General features: G+C 59.5%; 1 protein-coding gene across 1 annotated transcript; it reads left to right on the forward strand.

Annotated features, from left to right (window-relative positions):
* The first annotated feature begins 1,678 nt into the window (after nucleotides 1-1,678).
* CHLRE_01g004157v5 (uncharacterized protein) lies at nucleotides 1,679-20,340 on the forward strand. The gene is made up of 46 exons (XM_043058166.1): nucleotides 1,679-2,146; nucleotides 2,248-2,351; nucleotides 2,544-2,607; nucleotides 2,802-2,833; nucleotides 2,953-3,081; nucleotides 3,215-3,263; nucleotides 3,439-3,564; nucleotides 3,737-3,802; nucleotides 4,185-4,254; nucleotides 4,378-4,472; nucleotides 5,528-5,707; nucleotides 5,800-6,044; nucleotides 6,199-6,349; nucleotides 6,500-6,604; nucleotides 6,714-6,782; nucleotides 6,869-6,921; nucleotides 7,064-7,141; nucleotides 7,315-7,577; nucleotides 7,689-7,802; nucleotides 7,927-8,163; nucleotides 8,348-8,627; nucleotides 8,830-8,963; nucleotides 9,108-9,609; nucleotides 9,720-9,840; nucleotides 9,958-10,188; nucleotides 10,362-11,699; nucleotides 11,842-11,934; nucleotides 12,094-12,429; nucleotides 12,581-12,739; nucleotides 12,892-12,972; nucleotides 13,111-13,196; nucleotides 13,407-13,500; nucleotides 13,626-13,772; nucleotides 14,008-14,052; nucleotides 14,205-14,345; nucleotides 14,465-14,512; nucleotides 14,621-15,072; nucleotides 15,292-15,559; nucleotides 15,855-15,890; nucleotides 16,060-16,186; nucleotides 16,447-16,553; nucleotides 16,740-16,808; nucleotides 17,061-17,168; nucleotides 17,453-17,623; nucleotides 17,808-17,988; nucleotides 18,150-20,340. Exons 2-46 carry the CDS (start codon nucleotides 2,272-2,274, stop codon nucleotides 18,275-18,277), a joined length of 7,689 nt encoding a protein of 2,562 aa, XP_042928080.1. The 5' UTR covers nucleotides 1,679-2,146; nucleotides 2,248-2,271; the 3' UTR covers nucleotides 18,278-20,340.
* Nucleotides 20,341-20,342: the final 2 nt, after the last annotated feature.

The following is a 20,342-nucleotide window of genomic DNA, read 5'->3' on the forward strand; positions in this document are numbered from 1 at the left end:
GCGCGATTTTGAATGTGAACTTTATATCGTGCTCCGGAGAATCGACCCCGCATTTCGGGTCGTCGGCGAAGCGCATGCGCCCTCGCCGATCGGCAAAGCAGCGGCGCCGTTTGCTTCTCGATGCATCAGCAGCGCTGATGTTTGTGGTATCAACGGTGCATACTATCGTGGTGGCGATTTCGCGAAATCATGTGCAACATCTCGGGGCCCCCCCACCCCCTCGCCCCCGCCCCGCCCGCGCGCTCTCGCTTTGGCTCACCAGCGCGCTTGTGTTCACCGGCGCCTTCCCGTTCGCACAACTGCGCCTTCCCGTTCGCACAACTGCGCGCTGAAATGGACGTTTGGAATGAGCCCATAGCCGATAGCTCGGCTCAGGGGCTAAGTTCCCGGCATACTTGGCCTTGCAACGGTGCGCAATCGGACAGAGGGGAGGGGGCAAGCCGGGGTACTGCGTAGCGTTAGGTGTTTAGGGGGTGTACGGCACGGTACGGCACGGTCGGTCGTCGGTCAGGGGGGGTCGGGAGGTTTTGCGGGGTGGGGTCTGGAACTATTGTTCGTACCCCCCCCCTGGTCCCCGGGCACAAAACCCCCCTCGTCCAGGCACCGCGCCCCACGCACACGGAGCGGCCACCATCCAGGGACGGGATCCCGTTCGTCCGATGCGTTTAAACACATGATGTCGGTGGCGGGTGTATGGGGATATCGGCATTGCATCGCAATCTTTCTGACATGATTCGTGTTGGGGTTTCCACGTGCGTTTTACGGAGGCGTTTAGGTTGACATGCCCCAGCCCCTGAAGGGGGCGCTGCCCACAGGGGCCGCCCACCCATAGCGCACCCACAAGTAGGGTTGGCCAGGAACCCCAATAAATACATGCTCTCGGCGCTAGCCGACCACGCATAGCCATTTCTTAGGTCATGCATTACACGAAACTGCACGAAGCCACTGTACGCAGAAGGTAAGGGGCCCCAGCGATGCGGATCCGTCATCTTGCGAGTCAGCAACATAGCAGCGAAAGTAGCTAAGACAAGTATTATATTTTAGACACACTCAATTGCATAGCATCGAGTCCGCTGCCGCAAGAAAACCATAGTTGAGGCGGATTTCGTCGCATACGGTGGCGCTGGCCTAAATGAATTTGTATAAATGTAGAATACTCCATTATAGCCACTCACGTACTTATCGCAATCCTTGCTGGCGGGTGAGCTGCGAGCGCGGGCTTGTCTCCTTAATGCAAGCAGCCATGCTGGCAGCCATATCAAGTGCGTCTTTTAGTCGCTGAAGATGCCATCTAAAAAGTGCAGACGGTTTCGCCGCAAGCCGACTGTGCCGATCGATCGAACCTCGTGCCGCCTCATGCCCCGCTGTGCCCTGCGGATCTTCAACTGGCCATGCTACAGACTGGAAGTTGCTGTTCAATACCTGCAGACCATACGTGCATGCCTGAAGAGTAGCGGTGCCCAGTACTCTTCTGAGTGCCGCTGCAGATGTTGATATGTATCCTCTCCTGACGTCAATCCACCCTCCTATCGATCTCATGGCAGTTTCCATAAAATGACGCTTGCGGGGCACGCCCAATGGATCGCTACGCTAGGCGACCTGCTGCTGCTAATCGATTGTTGGCGGGCACGCATTTTGCTTTACTGACACACTCACAGCGTTGTTGGACCAGTCATGTTTAGCCTGCCTGCTCGCGCGCAGTGGCCGTCTTGACATCATGACACAGTTTTGGTTGTTTGTCACAGCACCTTTAAATCCTGACCTGCGATGTCTAGTATACATATGACAGCATCTTTTATGTGCTGCAACTTACTTGTCTTGAAAGCGCTGTGCTCAGTGCTCACTCGTCCGCCACGACTGGATCCCATTCGGTTTCGCAGAGCCTGATGCGCCCAAACGTAAGAGGCCAGCTTATAGTGGCCTAAGTTGTGGATCTAAACTAAAGGGCACATTCCAACATTACGAGGGTGCTTACTTGTTCACTGCTCGTTAGTTGCAGGGCCTTGCGTCACTCCTGGAGAGCCTGGCCCGAATAAAGTAGTGCAAGTCAGCCTACAGTCTTAAGAACGACGACAACCAGCTTCTTGACGCTCAGCAGGGACCGGCGAGGACTAGGGCGAGGGCTCGAAACCCATGCTCTGACAAGGTCAGTCGGTCTCGTTTCAGACGCCCACTTCAGAATCACATGTTCGTCACGTAGGTATGATTTAGAAACCACCACGCGATGCTGGTGACCGTGCGCTGCAGCTCTTCGAACACATCTCAGGCGACATGGCCGCGCCGTCGGAGGCATCGTCCTATGCGGCGGGTAGCGTGGCAAGCTCGCGATCATCGGACTCTCGGCGAGCGCGGTAAGCGCGCTCGAGGGTTTTTACGTACAGGCCTAACCGATGAGCGTCGGCGGAGCCGACGTCGGCCCTCCATACATCTGTTGACTGTGCTGTTTATGATACCAATGCTTGTTAACCTGGACTTCTCGCTGGAAGCGGTGCCCTGTGGGGCCGCGATGCCGAACTAAAAGTACTGTCGCGGTCCTAACACAGTATCGACAGAGACGCTGACGACGGGCAAGAACGTGGTATCCTTGAGAAGCGATCATCACTGGAAGTAGGTTAAGCTGTGATGGCGATCGATGGTGTGTGTATGCAACTTGAGTCGCAGCAGGGGCTTGAGCAACTCTGTCTGACTCGTCTGACCCCATATGCACGAACCTTGGGTCCGCCGCCTGCGGCTGATGCGACGTTGCCGTGTTTCCTAAACATCCTACTGTTTATCTAACATTCCTTATACCCTGTCTGCAGAATGGTATCTTCGGTGTTCTGTTTACCCTGAGGTGCGTGGGTGGTACGGCGTGTCAGGGACGTGTTATTAGGTTCTCCCTAGATAGCCACCCCACGCGCAAAAGCACCAGCTGGCCCATACACATTGCGGCTGCGCTGCACATCAATGCAGCAAGGAGAACAGCGAGACGCGCATCCGCATCCGCTGGGTGCTTCTGAAGATCTTGCTGGATGGCTGGCAGCTGTTCGCCACCGTCATCCAGCCCGCCAAGCAGGGCTGGGACATCGACCCAAATGGAGCGTGAGTGGCGCGTGCTATGCTACGGAATGTGTCACATGATTGACGTATTGTCCATGGAAATAAGCGCACGACACCTGTAAATAGCTCGTTAATCGTGCTGTCCCCGCTCTGCACACACTGCGCACCGCCACAGGGCATGGTCGGTGGTCGGTGTGCTCAACTTCACGTGGCTTACTCATCTGGTGGGTCTGCCAGCTTGTCCTTTGAGCATCTGAAGCACCTTGCTTGTTTGCCAACGAGGACGACATGCAAATGTGCCGGTGATCGATCGGTACCTGCACATTGTGTGTACTCATTCTTCCGCGCATGCACCTTCACCCTCCCAGCTACCCATGCACCTTCGCCCTCCCACCTTAGGGCTACGGCGCTTACCTGGCCCTGCTGTACGCCGCAGTGGCGCTGCTGGTGGTCAACATCGGGCTGTGCGTGTGGGTGGCCTGGTGCTTCAAGGAGCAGAAGTTCCCAGTCGTGTGGCCGATCAAGGTAGGGCACATCGGTAACATGGCTCTGGGGGCGGCTGGCGAATGGTGGGCGCGTGTTGGTGGGAGCATGGCGCGGGCCATGTACGGGGCCTGACTGCGTACATAAGCAAACTCCAAAAGCGAGGACGACAACAAGCTCCAACGCATGCGTACACGGTGCCTGCATATTGCAGGTGCTGCGGCTGTTCAGCTCCGTCTTCTTCCAGGCCTTTGACGTTGCGTCGCTGAACCTGCTGCAGGTTTGTTCGTGTGTGTCATAGAAGGGAGAGGGAGAGGGAGAGGGAGAGGGAGAGGGAGAGGGAGAGGGAGAGGGAGAGGGAGAGGGAGAGGGAGAGGGAGAGGGAGAGGGAGAGGGAGAGGGAGAGGGAGAGGGAGAGGGAGAGGGAGAGGGAGAGGGAGAGGGAGAGGGAGAGGGAGAGGGAGAGGGAGAGGGAGAGGGAGAGGGAGAGGGAGTACTGTAACAGGGGGGACATACACTTCTGGGGAGTATGTGCGCGGGCATATGGTGTCAGATGGCAGGCGCATCAACTGGTAACAGTGCATACATCACCTCTCCTGGTCTGCTCTCATATCCGGACTGAACAGTGCCGGCTGTGCTACCGTGTGTCTGTCCGCTCGTAGCTCGGCATCAGCTGTCGCTTCACTGGCCCAGTCAAGCCGCACATGTACATGGACCTGTTTCCCGTGTACAGTGAGTTTAGCCGGGTACCCTTGCCAGCCTTGCCCTGTTGCTTCTGCAACCCATCGAGTGCACATTCCTTGGTTCGTTCCTTGAGTCAGGCTTTGCACCCTGGCTCGCCACTGGGCTAAACAGGCTGCATGACCACCCCGCAAGTCATCCATGCCGTGATCTCCGGCGTCTTCCTGCTTCTGTTCGTCATCATTGCCATGCTCCTCAACATGGCCGAGGTGGGTCAACGGAAAATAACAGAATAAGCAGGCGGCGGTGTGCCGAGGAGCTGCGAGGAGGCACCATTGGTACCCCTTCTTAACTTCTACCCGACAACTGCGGAGTCACCAAGTTTGGCATACATGTTCACTTGATGCTCCTTTCTCTCCGCAACATGTCGGGCAAAAAATTAGAGGCTTAAAAGCATTCTCAGTAAGAATGCGGATGTTACCAATGTTACAGAGGGGACCCCTCAACAAGATGATTGAAAGTTGGGGGGTGTGCCATACGCGCAGGGCGGCCCCCAGTCACCGCCCCCAGACTTCAGCAGATCCCTCCTAAAATCTTCTGAAACATGGCGGACACTATACACATGGGTTCGGGGGGGGGTGCAAATAATATGGGGGTAAAGAAGGCAACCTACTGCAACCTTTACGTCTGTTGATGTCTGTTGGAACAGGCGAGCACGCATAAACCAAACCGACTATCTTCTTCTGGCCCATCAATGTGTTACAGTTACTCATCAGCACACTACAAGCTACATACAACTTGCTGCGGGCTTAGGCAAGCATGTTTGCCCCAATAATGGAAGCGTGATGCCGAGGAGGGCGCTAATGGTTGCATCATTAGATGCCGCTGGCACGCTACGGCCCGTATACACTAAAGCAGGGCTCCTTGGATCGAGATAAGGCCTCCTTGTGGTCGCGACTTTCTGGCATGCCTCGTTGTAAGTGAGGCTTTCTTCGCTCAAGACGCGGTGGTACAGAATTTATTTCTATGAAAGAAAATGATGAGCTATACTGCGGATGTATAGGCTCAGTTTGCGCAGAGCAATCGGCATCTGCTCTCGCGAACAGGCACAAGTGTACATTTCTCTTGACGGCTGGAACATATGTAACATGGCAAGGTGATTGCAACTTGTCGGGGCATCTAAGTCGGCCACATGAGTTTGATGAACATGTTTCGGAACCCCCCCTGCCTGCTAGAGCAGGCTGGCCGTTGGCTGGGGTGATGTCACCCGCCGTGATCTTGATGTGCGCACGGCATGCCGTCCATGTGTGCCTGCACCGCACAGGTTGAGGTGAACCCTCTGGGCCGGCGGCCCATGGCCCTGGGCCACAGCGGCGCGGAGGTGATGGCGTTCGCGGTCAAGGCGCTGCTGACCCTGGTGGACGTGTTCCTGGGCTGGCGCAAGGTGGCGGCGTGCGCCTACCTGGCTCTGTCGCTGGCGCTGGCGTGGCAGAACCTGCGATGGGTGAGTTGGCGCTCTGCCAGCGCATGCACCTGTCTGCAAGCGTCCTAAACTACACGTGCATGTCATTGAATGTGTGTGCTTGATGCCCACAGAACCCCAACCTGGTGGCATGGGTGAACTACCTCAAGTCGGGTGTCTCCACCTTGGTCGTGTGGTGCTGCCTCACGTTGATGCTGCTGGTGTTTGCTCCGGGCGTCAAGCAGTCAGAGCTGAGCAGCTGGTCCAGCGCCATGACCATCACCATGCTGGCGGGCCTGGCGCCAGCGTTTGGTGTGGGGGCGGCCATGTCCTGGTTCTTCATCCGCAAGATGACCACCACCGCGCTGCAGGCCATGGCGTGAGTGGGCAGGGATAGATGGCCACTAGCAGGAATGCCACAACTTGAGGCCCTGACCTGCGGGTTTGTGTAGGTGCAAATGCAAAGCGGAGTGACATTTGACAGGTTTTTGATGAGGTTCTGGCGCTGCCTTCTCTTCTCACCTCGGCCGCAGGACCGCCAAGCCCGAGACACCCATCCAAGATATTTGTGACAACCTGGATGACCCCCGGGACGTGGAGATCGTGGCTCGGTGCTCACGTGTGTGGCGCGATCGCTATACGCTTGACCCCGAAGCTGTGAAGAAGGCACACAGTCTTATCAAGGTGAGGTCATTCTGCCTGCTTAGTTGGCATTTTCAGCCGCTCTCCTCCTTGGATGCGCAAGCCCATGGGTGATGCGTCAGCTGCTCACCTCAACGTGCACGCCCATCCCCTAGCCCGTCCGCCTTGCCTTTCTTCCCTCCCTCCGCCCAGGCCGGCCTGGCCATGTTCCCCGGCAGCGCCTACATGGTGCTGCTGCATGCCAACTTCATGATCGATGTGCTGGGGGTCAGCCAGAGCGGCGCGCGACGCATCGAGGTAGGTTGTGTTGCGTAACGATCAGCGCTCCACTAACGGTAGGCGTGAGCGCAACGGTTTGCCACATGCCTCCATCCCTCACTCGCTCTGATCTTGACGATGCCCGCAGGACGCCCGCAAGCTCAACCCCGGCCTCATGTGTCGTTTCATGATGTTTGTGCGACAGCAGCAGGCCACGGTAAGCGGGTCACCTTGCTTGTATATTTGGCCTGTCAGTACGTGTGTGTTCAGCCGCCCACTTATTGTGCTCTCTGCACTGTGCAGCAAAAAGCTGCCGGCAACAGCGCAAACGACGGAGCCAGCATGGACTTGCTCAGGTGAGGGTTTAACACATACGAAACCACTAAGGTTATCAAGGCACCTAGAGATTACTAGCGGAAACGCTCAACAGCTGTGGCCGAGCACACCTGCGTCAATCATGCTTGCTCTTATCCGTGTCACGATGCCCTCCAATCGTAGCTATGTGGAGTACCAGCGCAAGCAGCGCATGGTGGTGCGGCTTCACCGCGAGGCGCTGCAGGCCATGTGCAACTTCTGGTGGGTGGCGGCGGGGATGGCAGCAGGGTACTGCAGGGGATGCGCAGACAGGTCTATCTGATGGGTAGCAGAGTGCGGTCATGGGGCGTTGTTTTTTACTATATTATATCTTATGTCCGTATGTGGAACTGGCCTGCGCTCATGCACTGCTTCCCCTCACTCCCGCCTTGCAGGAAAGCGCTGGACGCGTCACGCGTGTCTTTTACCCACCTCAGCAAGGCCCTGGGCAAGATTGAGAGCTCGGTATCTCAGGCCCAGGCCGCGTACCGCGTCGTGCTGGAGAGCTACCGCAACAGCCCTAAGCTGGTTCGATTGTACGGCAAGTTTCTGGAGAAGATTAAGAACGACCCGTGGGGCGCAGCTGAGTACTTTGCGGAGGCTGACCGCCTGGAGGAGGTCAAGAACGGGGACGCGCGCGGCCCGCTGCTTCCAGACGGTGAGCCGTGCGGATGTCAAGTGGTGGGGATGTAAAAGCGGGCGGTGGCGCCTTGCGGTGTTTACATTGCCATCCTTCACCTCAGCCGTGCTGCATATGCCTGGTTTTCAGGCACCCCCCTGGGCCGAATGGACGAGATGGCTGCGGCTGTGCTGGTCATCAACGCGACTGGCGAGATTCAGATGGCAAACAAGCGCACCCACATCCTGTTCGGGCACAAGCGCGGTAAGTTGGATAGTTCCTTGCTTGCAAGAAGCTTCTAGGGCAGTTGTAGCCTTAGCGCAAGCCCCTGATCCGTCCACCCTGATGCCGACCTGCCTCCACACCAATGGCCCCGCTTTGCACGCAGGCACGCTTGAGGCCAAGCCCCTGGCGATGCTGCTGGCGCCGCACTGCGCGCGGCGTTTTGCGGATGAGCTGGCGGAACTGGTTGCAAACAATGGCATGGCCACGTCAGTCGGTGGGGAGACGACGGCCGGCCATGCCGGCGACAGCTCCCAGTCTCAGGGCCCGGACATTGCGGTTGTTGGCATGCACTATGACCGTGTGGCCTTCCCAGTGAAATTGTCACTGCGCAAAGCCTCAGGTGCGGCGTTGGGCCGTGGGGGCGTCCCACGCAATCCTGACGACCCGGACGCTCACATCCGGCCCGTTCGATAGGCTGCTGCACACCTCTTCGACCGGTTAGCGGTTTATTGGATTGTGGCCATTGCAAGCTTTACATGCGTGACACGCATCATTCCTCTGTGTCGGGTGCCCTGTGTTCACAGGCGTGGGCGAGGACTCCACCTTCATTGCGCTCATGGAGCCCATGCCGCCCCCGCACAACACCGCGTGCCTGTGGGTGTCCCCCAACGGCATCGTGGCGGCGGCGGACCCCCAGTTCGTGGCCAACTTCGGCTGGAGGGCCACCGAGGTCAACGGCTCCAACCTGACCGCACTCATGATGGTGCAGGCCACGGACTCCATGTCAGGTGGCAGCCAGAAAGGCGAAGATGAGGAAGCAGGGGTCATGATGGTCACTGAGAGCGCCAGCGACACCATCAAGAGGTGAGCACATTCTGTTCTAAAAGGAAGTTACAAGTCAGAATGAAGGGAGAAGTCCAGGGGCAAAGGCACACCGGTCACGGCCTTAATCGCAGCTCAATCACTGCCGTATGCAAACCCTCACATAACCCGGCATTGCTAGTCATCAGTCCCAGTATACTTGCTACGTATGGTGACGCCCCATCCGCACGCTTCACTGCTGCAGGCTGCTGACTTGGGCCAAAGTGGGCAGCAGCCAGCAACAGCTTTCCGCTGCGACTAGCCAGGGCCTTCAGTGCCTACTGGCGCATAAGTACAACAGCTATCCGGTGCCCTGCCGTGTCACAATCACGCCAAGTGGTAAGATGCGATGCTCCAACCCTTTCTATCGAGCGCATATGGCCATGAACACGATTCCTAGATTCATACCTTCCACGGACGCCGATACAAACAATACGTGGCATAGTATGCTTGCTTCTCACTGGTCATTCCATGTCCCAACAGGCTCCACCGAGACACCCGTCCACGAGCTGCGGCTGCAGCTGGCATCCGACGACCCGGCCAAGCTGCTGGTGGTGAACCGCAAGGGCGTCATCCTGCACGCCTCAACCGAGCTGGCCAGCGCGCTCAAGGACTCGATGACCGGGGGCGGACACAACAAGCATGGCCACACCCAACTGGGAAGCGCCTTTGGGGAGGGACTACTGGGAGGTGGTGGCAGTGGAGCAGCAGGTGGCGGTGGTGGGTTTGTCTTTGGCGCCGACCTGCTGACTGGCTTCACGCTGTGCGAGTTCCTGCCGGCGCCATGGAAGGACATGCACGTGCGCTTTCTCAAGGACATCACCTCCTCCTCGCCGCCCACACGCTCCCTGTGGTCGTGCCGCAAGGCCGCGCCGCAACCTACCCTGGAGCTCCGCACCATGACCGGGCGTCCGCTGTACATGCAAGTCTCCATCACCAGTGGCGACCTGAACGGCGAGTCCACCCACGTCATTGGCCTGCAGAGGTGAGCGATGGCATGCAGCGGTGTTCACACCACGACTCCCCTTCTCTTGCCATGAATGCGTTGCATGCATGGCGCATCTTTACACAACAACCGCTCTCATCTATGTCCAGGTCCTCCCTCGAGAACGCCTTGTCCGAGCGTCGTGTGCGCCTGACCGTGTCAGAGGATTGCCTCATCAGCGCCATCAGCCAGGGCCCAGCGGCTCACATGTTCGGCATGGATACCAACCGGGTGAGTCGTGGGCGGCCGCGCTTGCGCCTGAACCACTCCTACTCAGCTGTATTGCTGCTTGGGCTTATGTGTACCAAGCACGCGTGTGTCCAATCCACCCATTTCACCTTTTTACAGGTGGTGGGCCGGGGCCTGTGGGAGGTTGTGGACGAGGCTGCTGCCACACACGATGATGGGCGTGTGTCCACGCCCGGCCCACGGATGCTGGGTCCGCTCATTGCTAAAGCCTTGGCGGCTCCTGGCCAGAGCTGGCGCGTCAGTGTGGCTACCCCAACGCCGCGGCGTGGCTCAGTGCTGGGGCCTGCTGTTGTGATAGGCGCCTCAAAGGCCAAGCCCGCCATCATGCAGGTACAAACGGCAGGACTGTCCGTAATTCCACGACCGCTGGCTGTTCCCCAACTCCCCATACACCATGCTGCCATACATCTTGTTCTGTCTTTCATTTCGGCCCCATGATAAAGTAAACTATGAACACTTGACAAAAGAACGTGTTGCTTTACTTTGACCGATCGATGTGACAGGTTCACGTGGAGCCGCCGTCTGACGAGGAGGCGGCTGCTGGCCAGGGCAACCACGTGTATGTGGACCTGTGGCCCGTGCACGCCGTGAGCGGTGTGCTACAGCTGGACGCGACGGGCCGCATCACGTCGGTGCTGGAGGAGCACACGCGGCCCGCGGGCCTGCTGTTTGGGCTGCACCACGACGCCCTGGTCGGTGAGGCGCTCGACAGCCTGGTCACCATGCCGCCGGGCCGCACCTCGGCGGCTGAGCTGCTGAGTCTGCACGGCGCCAAGAAGAGTAACCTCAAGACCAAGCAGAAGGACGTGGCGGTCAAGGTGGGCCCGGTGCACAAGCTGCGTGCTACCCACGCGGACGGCAAGCCCCTGGTGCTGGACGTGCAAGTGGTGGGCAAGCCCGGGCCCAACGAGCCGGTCATTGCCATCCTGCGCCTGCACACCGCACCCATGGCGCCGGCGGCGACACCGCCGCCAGCGTTCTCATCACCACCACCTGCCCAACCGTCAGCAGCAAGGAAGCCCACCGTTGAATCAGCACTGGAGGCCACCAAGCAGGTCGGTGCCAGCAAGCGCTTTGCCACTGACACCGAACAGCCGCCTCAGCCGTCGGCAGTGGAACCGGTGTCGGCGGTGGTCGCAGCACCAACAGGTGACATGGGCAAGGTGGAGCCGAAGCAGTCCATCGACTCCGTGGGCACTCCGCCTGAAGCCGGTAGCCCCCGCCGTGTGGACTCTGTGCTCCTGAAAGGCCAGTCCACAGGCGGCGACCAGCAACTCTCGCTGCCGCAGCAGGACCCGTCAGCCATTGCTCCTGCCTCAGCTCCCCAGCCACCGCCACCGGCAGCGTTGCTGGCCGCCCTGTCTGCGTCAGGCCTGCCAACGCCTGGCGTCACAGCCGCCGCGGGCGCAGCCCGCAACACCGCCGCGGAGGTGATCGGTCGCAGCAAGCTCGCCGACCTGGTCAAGTCGCGCGCGAGTAGTAGCGGCGGCGAAAACGCGTTGCTGCAGCAGCCCGCGGTCGCGGCGGTTGCTGCCGTGCCGCAGCCGCCGCTGCCCGGCACCGCGACCGCCAAGCCGGGTCAAGGAGGAGACGCAGACCTGAAGGAGATGGAGGACTTTATTGGTGCAGGCGCGGACGGTGACGGTGATGACGTGGCCAAGCCACGCGAGGCGGCGGCGCTTCGCGCCAAACCGGGCTCGCCACGCCCGGCGGCGGGCCGTAAGGCCGCTGCGGCCCGCGCGCCTGCCCCCGGCACTCCAGACGACAGTGACGAGGATGCCGGAGGAGATCCCGAGGACGGCGAGCACCAAGACGGCAGCGACAGCGAAAAGGGTGCCAGGGTACGTGAGTGCGCAAGCGTTCTTGTGACCTCAAACTGAGTCGCGCGGTTTCCACTCCCTTCCACGGTAACCTCCGCTGTCGCTTCTGCATGTGACCTGAGCTTCCGATGATTCCGTCGCCGCTATGTCATGCCCCGTGCAGCCCGGCAAGATCAAAGGCAACGACCGCATTTCGACCTGGGTGACCAGCAAGGGAGCATTCTACCAGAACTCGGTAGTGCTGGGCGACGGCAAGGTGGGGCATTGCCAGGCAAAGGCGCAAGCCAGCCTACTGGCCAAAGCCGCATGTCAGTACTGCGCTAGGGCTAGTGTTATGCTGATACGTACGGTTGCGAGCGTGGAGCCTTCATGCACTGACATACTCGGTTGCTTTTGTCGTTGTTCCGCCCAGCAGGCTGACGAGGATGGAGACAACGGTTCGATGGGCAGCAGTGAGTGCCCCGAGGAGGAGGATGGCGTGGGTGACTTTGCGGCCCCGGCCGCGGCGGCACACAGGGCCAGCGGCCCAGGCGCCCTGAAAGGCGCCCTGGCGGCCGGCGGTGCCGCGGCGGCTGCGGGCAAGCTGGGCGGAGATGGCGGCGGCGGTGGCAACTACGCGGATGACGACGCGGGAAGCGAGGGCGGGCAGAGCGCCATATCGGCTCAGTCTTCCAGTGGCGGCGCGGAGTACAAGCGCGGCAAGAGGTTCCGCAAGCTGGTCAAGCTGATGGACTCGGGACAGGCGCAGCAGGTGCGTGTTTGCGTGCGTGTGTGTATTGGGGGGGGACAGCTTCAAGGCACTAAGCACATCATTGCTGCGGTGTCGCGCGACAGGATCGCACAGGGACCTGCTCTTTCATTCCATCCCTCCCTTCTTGCATTGGCTTGTTACTTGCTTGCAGGTGCAGCAGCGTTTCCGCATGCACGCGCTCATCACCGTGGCTTTGCTCGCCATTGTGCACGTGGTGTGCTTCACGCTGACGGTGGTCAACATCCAGGCGCAGCGCAACAGCATGCTGCAGCTGGGCTACAGCGGCGAGCTGCAGACGTCCCTGCACCAGGTGAGTGGATGGAATGCACGGGTGGGTGCGCTTGCTTGTCGCCTACGTGCGTGCGGGGCTTGTGAGGGAATGGCCCTGTCAGCAGGCGCATTACCCGCAACCATGCGTCTTCAGAACATGTCACTCAAGGTTATATGTACGCGCGCACACAGATGCTTACGGACGTGCGGTCGCTGGACAGCATCTCGCGCAACAAGACGCTGGAAAATATCTTCACTGCGGCCGATGCTCCGGTAAGGAGGGGCACAGCTGCATATTGACCGCGAGAGCTGAGACCCACACGGCGGCAGCTGCTGCAATCGACATCGCTGCTATGCACGGCTGCCGTGCTCATGTGCTGAGCATGTACTGCTGTGATCGTGATTCTGCAGATGTTTGTGAAGCGTCTGTCCAGGAACGCTGAGCAAATCAAGGTCCGGCTAAACAACATCATGGCGACGCAGGGTCACAAAGGAAGGTAAGCGGTTCATTAGGACCGCGTTATTGCAGGCGGGCCACGGCAGATAGGTAGGCCTGCCCCGCCCAGCAGGGCATGCAACCGAGTGACAACACCAGATGCTGCTGGGGCATCACTTTTGGGGGCTCCGTTCAGGGGCCTGGATGCATGGGGTGCGCATCCGCCTGACTTGCTGACGACAGCCCAATGCCGCCATGCACCCTCCCCCAGCAAAATCATGGATCTGTTCTACTTTTATGATGTCTCCGTCTGGGACGGCTGGGAGGCGGACGGGAGCTCAAGCTACATTAACCTGACCGTTTGGGTGAGCGGCACTCATTAACCGCACACGTCGCTCTTCATCAGTAGTTGCACGTACGTGCACCTTGCAACGGCTGTTGGACATGTACTCGCACTAACCTTTGCATGGTGTGCGTGCATGCATTGCAGGATTTCGCGACGCGCACATACGCCATGGCCAAGAACGTGGAGCAGCACTGGCAGGACTGGCTGGATGAGGGCACTCACGTGCTGGACACGCCCGAAGCTTACTTCCTGCACACCAGCAGCCCGCTACTGTTCCAGGCCACACGGAAGGTGCGGTGATAGGCAGCAAGGAGGCTGGGAGCGAGTGTCCTCTGTGCCTGTTGAGCTTTGGCCTGCTAATGTGGAAACATATTAGCGGTGGAGAACAAACCAACGTGTGCCTAGCGCCGAGACGTCGTGCAAAAGAATGAGGACTGATGGGTGATAGATGGGCCCTTGACGGTGGGCGCTTGGTGACCAACACAAGACGGGCTGATCGGAGCTTGTTTTTCGCGGCCACGCACAGGTTCTTGATGCGCTGCTATTCGAGGCCGTGGACAGCGTCAAGACGGTGAGACCAGAAACCATGGAGGCACTTCGTGACACGGCGTGGGAACGCACTCAAAGCTGTCGGCGGGCTTTCCTCCATCGTTCCCCGCCCTGTTGCTGAATCACACGGCATCCGAGTGTTCATGTTTGTATTTGCACGATAACGTTTTGCAGGTGGACTTTTATCAGCTCGCCTTCTTGGCAATCGAAGGCGCCTTCATCAGCTGCGCCGCCGCTTTCTATCTGGCCTACCTGCTGCGGGCGGTGGCGGCGCAGCGGTACAAGCTGTACGGCACATTCCTGGTCATACCCGTGGTGCGTGGCTGTGTGCTTTGCGCATACCCATTGTATGTCACGGTGCGCGCTCGTTGCATGGTGTATCCACCGGCCGACTTTTCTCTGTCCCTCTACCTAACCAACCCAACCCAACGCAGGGCCTCACGCGCGCCCTGGCCTCTCAGAACACCGCCCTTTTGGTCGATGTGAGTTAACGGCGCACAGGGGTTGAAGAAGGGACCATTCAACTGCGTGTCCTTTCGTGTGTGTGTGGACGCGGCCATCACTACCTACGTGCTGGACTTTGACAACAGGGCGAGGAGGATGAGGAGGACGACGACGAGGAGGAGACAAAGCCCGCCGCCTTGGTTACTGAAGATGACACCTCCGGGCACGGCGGCAAGCAGAAACGCCGCGCCAACTTTGCCTCCGGTGGCGGAGCCGACGCCTCAGGAGCTGCAGCAGGCGGCACATTCGGCAAGCCGCAGGGCTCAGTCGCTGCCGCAGCCGGCGCCGGCCGCTCTGCATCAAACGTCAAGCGCGGGAGCGCATCGGAGGTGTATGGTGGCAAGTACGGCGGCGGTCAGAAGCGGGGCTCCAGTGGCGACCTGGGCGGTGGCGCGGCCGACGGCAAGTACAACCAAAGCAACGGCGATGACTGGGATGTCGATGACGGCGGCGGCAACAGCCGCACCACCAGTGGGGCCAAGGGCCCCCGGCTGGGCTGCTGGGCGGGCTTCAAGCTTTCGATGAGGCGCATGTTCAGGTGCGTGCGTGTGCGTGAACGCGTATGCACACACGCGCGCGCGTGGAAGCCGCTTGGGCCGCTGACCCAGTAGGCAGCTTCTGTCGCTTGAGAAGCGACTTGAGGTCTGGGTGGGACGGGCCTTCAGCGCGGTGTGAGGCTCTCACCACTTTGCATGTGTCGGTGCCTGTACCAGCGCCCCTCCCCTCTTACTCCTCCATTCCCGCCTTTCCCCACCAGGCGCACCCGTGGCGTGTCGCCGCTCCACCGCATCGGCAGCTCCCAACGTGGCGGCGCCGCTGGCGGTGGTGCTGTGGGCGCGGCGGCAGGCGGTGCTGCGCCCGCCAGCAGCAAGCGTGTGCTGAAGTACGACTCGTATGACACCGCGGTCATGCTGATTCCGTTCGTGGTGTGGAGCGCGCTGGTCATCACCATTTACGCTGTGGCCGTTGCCTCCATGTCGCACGTGGTGTCGGAGGTCGCGATCCACTCCGTTGTCAACTTCATGGTGAGCGAAAGAGCGGGTACGGGTGTTGGGGCACGGTGGGTGCTGGGTGCGTGTGTGTGGTCGATCCCTACTTTGAGGATGCAGCGCATGCTGTGCATGGATGCACGTGCGTGTTCTCGTATGCATGTGTGCCATGTGTGCATGCGCCTCGGCTCGCCGCTCCTGCTTGTCGCCGGGGTGGGTAGCTGCTGAGGTCCCTGCGCCCCCTGCCCCTTGCCCTTCCTCTCTGCCCGCCGCTCCTCTCCGTCCCCTTGGGCCCTTCACATCCGCCGGCCACGCGCGTGGTTGCCTCCAGTCCGCGCGCACCTCACGTGCGGTGTTCTATGGCCAGGTGCGCGCAGCGATTTGCGTTACCGGTATACCGTAGCTACGCTAGGAAAGTATTACAGCTGCATTCCCGTATGGGCTTAATTACGCACATCGCACGTGGGCCTACCCTGCCCAGCAGTTCGTACACGTCGTTGCCTGTTTAGCTTGATGCAACCTGCAAACACCCGCAGGAAGTGGCGGCGGTGGATGACCCAGCCGACCTGCCGGCGCGGCAGGCAGACCTGCTGGTGGCGATCAAGCTGGTGCGCGACGCCTGGTACACACTGCAGCTCGGAGACCAGGCGTACCGGGCGGCAGGTGGGTGCGTGGGTGCGGTCAGCACGCATCCGTGTGCGAGTTTTGGAGCAGGAGGGCAGAAGGGCAGATGGGTTTCAGTGGCATATGTGCCTGCCTCCGCACTCAGCATCCCCTTTGCTCATACGGTACATGGTGTTGAGTGGCAGTGACTGCCCTGCTGTTTACCCGGGCTGGCGGCAGTGCGTGCACAGCAGTCGCTGAAACCCGTCGCATGCCCCTTCCAACTCCTACCGCCCCGCTGATTCACCCGGCGTCCACAGGTAACGACACGGCGCTCTTTCCCCTGGTGACCACGGGTCTGTCGTACAGATCGCCCAAGCTGGCAAACCTGTTCTATGGTAGTGGCAGCTGCCACCGACTATCGCCGGTGAGTGAGGGGCTACCCAAATCAAAGCACTGTGTCCTTCCCAAGCCGATCATTTGCGTGCCACCGCCTCGGCGAGACGCACGAACCCCAACACACCAAGCAGCCACTTCTCGTTCAACCCAAAACGAGTGCTAACTCCCGCTCGCTCGTGCCGGCCTGGCGGCATCCACTCAACACCTCACACAGGAATACCTGCCGTGCCCCGGCCCCGAGTACCGCTTCTATGAGATCTCCCACACCGGCCTGGACTCCATGGTGCGTGGCTGCATGCCCGGCCGTAGTACGTGCCATGCATGTACAGCCTTCCGCATGACATTCAAATCAGGCGCAGCTCCACAAACACTTCGACCCGCAACTTTCATGTGTCCGCAACCTTGTCCTCTTCTTCTGGCCTCGGGTTTAACCGGGGGCCTCGCCCCCCCCCTTGCGCCAGTAGGCATGCCTTGCTTATCGCACTCTCTTTCTGACCCTACCTTATGCCGCCGCCCTTGTCCTCGCATCGCGCAGATGCAACAGTTCATGATCAGCATCCACTCCATCGCCACCAACACCAGCGGCATTCCAGAAGGCATGGAGGATGACCACTTCGACTACCTGTACAACGTCGGGTTCAAGGTGCGCTGTGAGATGTCTGTACGCAAATGTGGCGTGTTTAACTTTGCGTACGGCGTGCTGCACACACAGCCACACATGTCACAGCGCGTGTCACGCGTACGTACTATCTAGGTCACACGCGACGTGGACCACTGCTGGCGGCTGCACGCGCTCACACCCTTCGTTCCTGGCGTCCATCTACCCGCCATGTGCATACACGGCATGCCTCGCCATGCTGCTGCCTGCTACTCTTTAACATGCATGTGTTGACACCACACCGCTGTTGGCTGCTGCGCTGGCCGCAGGACATTGTGGATGGCACCATGGAGGTGAAGCAGGCGCACACAGAGATCCTGCTCAGTCTGTTCAACAACATTCTTCTTCTGCACATCATTTTGTTCCTGTTCCTGTGGGTCATCTTCGCTGGATTCTTATTCCTGATGCTCAACCCGCTCATCAAGCGCGTCTCCAAGGAGGTGAGCCGCCAGTCACTACCTCTTGCTCAGTACGCCCGGCCAATCAAGCTGAGGCTTGCCATTCAGAACCTGCCGGTCTAGCTACGGCATTGCTGTTGCCTGAATGCAAACGCATCGGAACTCTTCAACGCCCCACTCGATCCAACCGCCAACCCTCCCTCGCACCCTCAACCCCCACCCGCAGCGGCGGCGTATCGCGGAGCTGATGAGTCAGCTGCCACTGGAGCTGGACGTCGAGAAGCTGGTGGGCCGGGCGCTGGCACTCCCGACCACCGCTGCCGGCGCGCTCGTGGGCAGTGGCGGAAGCGTGACAGGTGTAGGCGGTCCCTTTTCGGCCTCCGGAGCCACCGTCGACAACTTTGACGGTTAGTAATGTGGCTGCTTGAGGTGCCGCACATGCTGCAGCCGCATTCAGTCCGGGCTGGCAATCCTTGATGGACTGTTGTGCGACGTACCCCGCGCTCCTTTTGCACCCTCTCAAGCAACCTGCTTCCTATTCCCTCCTGCTCCCGCGGCATACATGCAGTTGGCGGCGGCCATGGGGCGGAGGGCGCTGCCGGTGGCGGCGGCGGCGTGGACACCACCAGCAAGTGGAAGGCCATCATCAAGCAGGCCAGCGTCACCACCGGGAAGGGCAACAAGGGCGCGCAGTAGTTCATCAAGCGTACGCACCTCACTGCAGCACAGCACACAGCATGACAGAATGCATTGGCATCGTGGGGATGAGACCCGAGAACCCCGAGACCAGGAGAAGATGAGAAGGCCGTGGACATATGTTTGTATATGAAGAGAGCGAGAGAATTTATGGCGAGATAGTTGGGCACGTGACCAGTCGGGCGCGTGTCTGCCCACCGACTGCTGCATCATTTTCCTACTGCCACGCCACCACACTAGACTTTAGTTTGCACGAGGACGCAGCACTAGGACGCGGCATACATGGCGTAGCATTGAGCACTGCATGGTGTGTGATGTATGATTGATGGGTGCTCCCCCACGTGGTGCTCCCCTGTCGGACACCATTGGGGTTTCCTTCCGTCCCAACGTGAATGTTCGTTAGTCCGCATCTCTTGGCAATATTTGCATGAGTGCTCTTGTTTCCATGTGCCCCCATTATTTCTGTACGTACAGTACGGTATACGTATTGATATAAGGGCTTCGCAGCAGCAGCCGGATTGAGTACCGTAGTGCTGCTGCAAGCATGCGTTTGGCACCGTGACGTGCCGGAACACCCAGTGATAAGAGTGTCGATAAGGTAACGTGGATGGTGCCAGCAGCATCGCGGTGGAGGGGCGGCCTGCCTCTGCATGTGCACCTGTGCCTGGATGAACCCAGAATCCCTGTGTGTTTTCAAGGCTGCATGCGGCGTGTGCAGCTGTGCACTCGCAGTGTAGCACCCACTTCTCCGGCAGCTGACGATGGGCACCTCAGGCCCGTCATTCCTTCTCGTTCGACGTTTCTTGATGTGGTTACTATTGCCTTTTGCTTGGTCAGCCTTCGTGCGGGCATTTCTGTACATTGTCCTGTGATTGTTGTTGTTGCCCTCGGCGTGCGCGGGCGCTGGAGCGTGGGTTCTGACGGTTTAACAACGCCCGCGCAGAGCAGCCGCGTAAGCTGTTGGATGCGGTTTCATTGCATTGTTTGCCGCATTCATAAGCACGTCCATGCCCCACTGCAATTGTGTGTGACGCTGGGGCGTGGTGCGTGGTACGTACGATTGGTGTTCCTGCGTCAGGCGGTGACACGCCAAGACACAGGGCACACAGAGATAGACCCGGGCACGGCGCAGCTTCAGCGCCCAAATGAGCTAGATTGTTATTGGAAGGGCTTCACAAGCCCATCACCAAAATTTTATGGCACATGCAACTACTGAGATTGATGTATATCCTTTTATTGGGGCAGATAACGGCGGTGCCTCTGGACGCGGGCATGCCCGTGGGCTGCCCCCGGAAGGGGGTCACATGCAATGTTCCCCAAATGCATTTCAAGGTTACAAATACAATTGGTTGGAGGCTGGACATAAGGCAACGCACGGTAACGAACCGGGTACTAAGCAGAAGCACGAGTGAGGCAGGGAAGTGCCTTGGCTCAGCCTTGGACGCATAGGGATTAGGTACGCACCAACTTGCCTGTGTTGCACAATCATCTGTTCGGCGATGCCGCTGCACCTGCCCTGACGGCACGGCTGCTGGCGCAGTGCCTTGATGAGCCGCCCTGTTGCTTAGCACAGTACCGGTAGCACATTGAAGGTGTGTGTGTGTGTGTGTGTGTGTGTGTGTGTGCGTGCGTGCGTGCGTGCATGCATGTGTGTGTGTGTGTGTGTGTGTGTCCATCCGACATGTGTCAAGAAGTGTGCAGAAAGTGTGTATGCGTGGGTGGTGACGTTGGGTTGGATCACAAGCTACGACATCATACATACGAGCACTTGTTCACTTGTGTACGGCCGTTGGTTCACCGCTTGCTGGGTGTTTGCTGTGTTGCTCGTGGTTCGTGGCGTTTCACTTGTATGGCACTTTGCAGTGCATCTGATAGCGCGTGCACATGCATCATGCGTCCCGGTTGACGCGGGCCAACGGCAATAGCTGTCAGCGGTGAGTCTGCTGGCGGCACCAGCCATGTAACCGCTCGCGAATCTAGGGACGGTCCGCTGCCTCAACCTACGTACGGTACAGGCCTACAGGAGACACATGTGCGTAGCGAATGGTCTTTTGGCTGTGATCAG

Source organism: Chlamydomonas reinhardtii, chromosome 1 (assembly GCF_000002595.2).
Source record: "Chlamydomonas reinhardtii strain CC-503 cw92 mt+ chromosome 1, whole genome shotgun sequence".
Classification (NCBI taxonomy): Eukaryota; Viridiplantae; Chlorophyta; class Chlorophyceae; order Chlamydomonadales; family Chlamydomonadaceae; genus Chlamydomonas; species Chlamydomonas reinhardtii.